The sequence below is a fragment of the Orycteropus afer genome, unplaced genomic scaffold, assembly GCF_000298275.1.
Source record: "Orycteropus afer afer isolate SDZICR_OR568_19922 unplaced genomic scaffold, OryAfe1.0 scaffold00566, whole genome shotgun sequence".
NCBI classification, from domain to species: Eukaryota; Metazoa; Chordata; class Mammalia; order Tubulidentata; family Orycteropodidae; genus Orycteropus; species Orycteropus afer.
Window position 1 is genome coordinate 1722207 of NW_006922153.1, and position 2871 is coordinate 1725077.

At 47.9% G+C, this 2871-nt stretch overlaps 1 protein-coding gene across 1 annotated transcript; it reads right to left on the reverse strand.

Moving 5' to 3' along the window:
- Nucleotides 1–1434: 1434 nt before the first annotated feature.
- Nucleotides 1435–2463, reverse strand: LOC103210058 (dnaJ homolog subfamily B member 1-like). The gene is given in 1 exon segment (XM_042782990.1): nucleotides 1435–2463. A coding segment is annotated over 1 exon segment (1029 nt).
- Between the last annotated feature and the right edge of the window lie 408 nt (nucleotides 2464–2871).

Genomic DNA, 2871 nt, shown 5'->3' on the forward strand with positions numbered 1-2871 from the left:
AAATTCAACATGGACAATGCAAGTCCATTTCAGCTCACAAGTGCCTTGTCATTGATCTTTGTGAATTCCATTTCATTTTTGACAACTTCTCATTTTCTGAGATTCATATTTCGTACATTTCATGTTGTTGTTGTTGTTGTTATGTGCCGTCGAGTCGGCCCCGACTCATAGCAACCCCTCCTTGGGTTTCCGAGGCAGTATCACTACGGAAGTAGGATTGCCCAACCTTCCTTCCGAGGAGTGGCTGGTGGGTTTGAACCGCCAGCCTTCTGGTTAGCAGGCAAGTGTCTTAGCCACTATGCTACCAGAGCTTACAACTCTTTTTATTTTGAGATTTTGCATCAGTCTTTAATGCCTTCACACTGCACAATGACAAGTCATAGGCTTTACTCTTGGGCCAGCAGTGGAACTTACAATGAGTCTAAGGGGCTGAGCACCAGACTGGCCTCCACAGAACACACACTTTTTCCAACCCCAAGGTTTCTTCTAGACTTCAATATGGCTCTGTACAGAGAGTAGTGGCTGTCCTGGACTGGCTGTGAGTGCACACCAACTTTACACAGAATTAATTATAAAAACATATTTACAGAAGTTCCACAGTGCTCCTGTAATCAGAAGCAATGACCCTTTTTATCAAAAGGAATTATACCTAGGGTTGTGCAAAATTCAAAAGGATCAGATCTCTTTGAAATCAGAGTCCAGAGTACATTACTTCAGAAGGGAATGAAAAATTCCCTGAGCTCCTGTGAAGCCCTGGTATGCCAAAAAATTGTCTTATAAGAAGAAAGAGTGACTCCTAAGTTAGCACACTTGGCTTTACCATCACCAGGGTCCCAGGGCCCCCAGACCTTCACAGGAGGCTGTGGTGCAACTTGCTGGCTTGAGGCCAGATCCCTTGGTCCTGCTGGAATAAAGAGGAATTGCTTGTGGGTGTCACCTGCAGAAATGGGCTAGGTTCTGGATTTGAGATGGCAAAAGACAAGCCAGGATTCTGCAGGGGAAGAGCAACATGTGGGACACAACACAAAATAAAACATAAACTGAGCACACAACAGACGCCGATGAGTGCACGGGGTCTGGTAGCCAATATAGCGGGAGCGCTGGAAGAAAGCAGCAGAACTACAGAGGGATCAAGTCCAGCTGCGTGTTGGTCTTTCACCCCTGGGCGGGGCCTGAAGAGGAGAGGAAGGGCTGTGAGACTCAAAGGGGCAGACTGCAGTACCTGTTCCTGTCGTCCCCACCACCGGCCATTCTAACGCTGGAAAAACCACTTAAGTCTAGTGCACGACTTTGAAAGATTGTAATATATCCTCTGGAAAATATTCAGCAGTACGAAAGCCCTCCTGCCCTCTCGTGGGCCCACAACTGGTGGAGCAATCTGATAATCTTTGAGCCCTAAAAGGTCCATGGTCAGTCCTTTGGGCACGCAGGTGTCTATATTGGAAGAACCTGCTCAGGTAGGGTTCTTGATGTCTGGGGAATCCTTTTGGGGAAGAACACTTCAAACTTAATAATAAGGTCCCTGCGTTTCTCGGGCTTTTTGGGGAGGGGGCGGCTTTCTCCAGGAACTTCTCACTGCATGCCAGGCCTGATGACATATTTGAACATGACAGTTATGGTCCTGCCGTCCAGAGTGGGGACATTCACTGTGCAGCCACACAAAGGCTGACGAAGGCTGATCCTGGCTAGGTAAATGACATCAGGGCCATCTCTCTTAAAGATATTATGTGGCTTGTCCTTTAACACCAAGACGATGTCAGCTGGAAAGTTATTGGAGGTCTGGTCTCCCTCCTTGGGAAAGGTGATTTTGGTTGCTTCTTTCCACCCCCTATTCATTTCAATGGTCCAGATTTTGTCTTCACTGGGAATGCTTTTTCCGTCGGGGGTCAGCCACTTGTGGGAGATTTTCATCTTTTGGGTACAGCCCTTGTAGATCTCTTCAAGTGAGACTCTAAGGTCGTGAGTGACGGGGGGATTTTCCTTCTTTTGGGTGGGCTCCTGGGCAGGGCAGGAACGGCCGATGTTCATGTCGGTGAAGCCTCCCATGCCAATGTCCATGGGGAAGCCAGAAAATGGGCCATCCATGCCCATGCCTTCTTCACCGTTCTGCTGCCCGAAAAAGTTATCCAAGGGATTTCGGCCACCAAAACACTCGGCAAACAGAGCATGAGTGTCTCCATGGAAAGCGTAGCTGAAAGAGGTACCGTTAGCACCACCGCTGCTGCCACCACTGGGACCACCACCCTTTAGGCCTTCCTCCCTGTAGCAGTCGAAGATCTTGCGCTTGCACGGTTCGCTGAGCACGTTGTAGGCCTCAGTGATCTCCTTGAACTTCTCCTTGGAGCCGGGCTTCTTGTTCTCATCCGGGTGGTACCGCTGCGCCTGAGGGTGGTAGGCCGGCTTGATCTCCTGGTCTGAAGCACCAGGGGCCAGGCCCAGTGGCTGGTAGTATTCTTTGCCCATTGCCCCCACCCGCGGCTCGCCGCCCTCTCTAGACATCCCTAGGTTCCCCATGTTCCAATACTTAATGGATATTTGAAGATTGTCTTCTCGTTTTGGGTCACGTCACATCAGCAAATGAAATTCCAGAAAGCTTTGCTCCTTCAACATTATTACGGGGACTCTAATTTAAGGAAATAGCCCTTCCCCAGGTTTAAGTGCTTTCAAACCCGATGGGCTTATCTCTCAACACAGTATCAGAGCTTCAAGTATTGATTTCCTGATGCAAGTGTGTTTTAAATCGTTTGCTTTTGAGTTTCTTAGTAATTTCTATGACACTTAAAATTGTATGCAGAGGACTTATTCCCTGTATATGAAATTTTGAATAATGTAAGATTTCTCTAAGACCTTTGTTTATGATATGTACAAGTC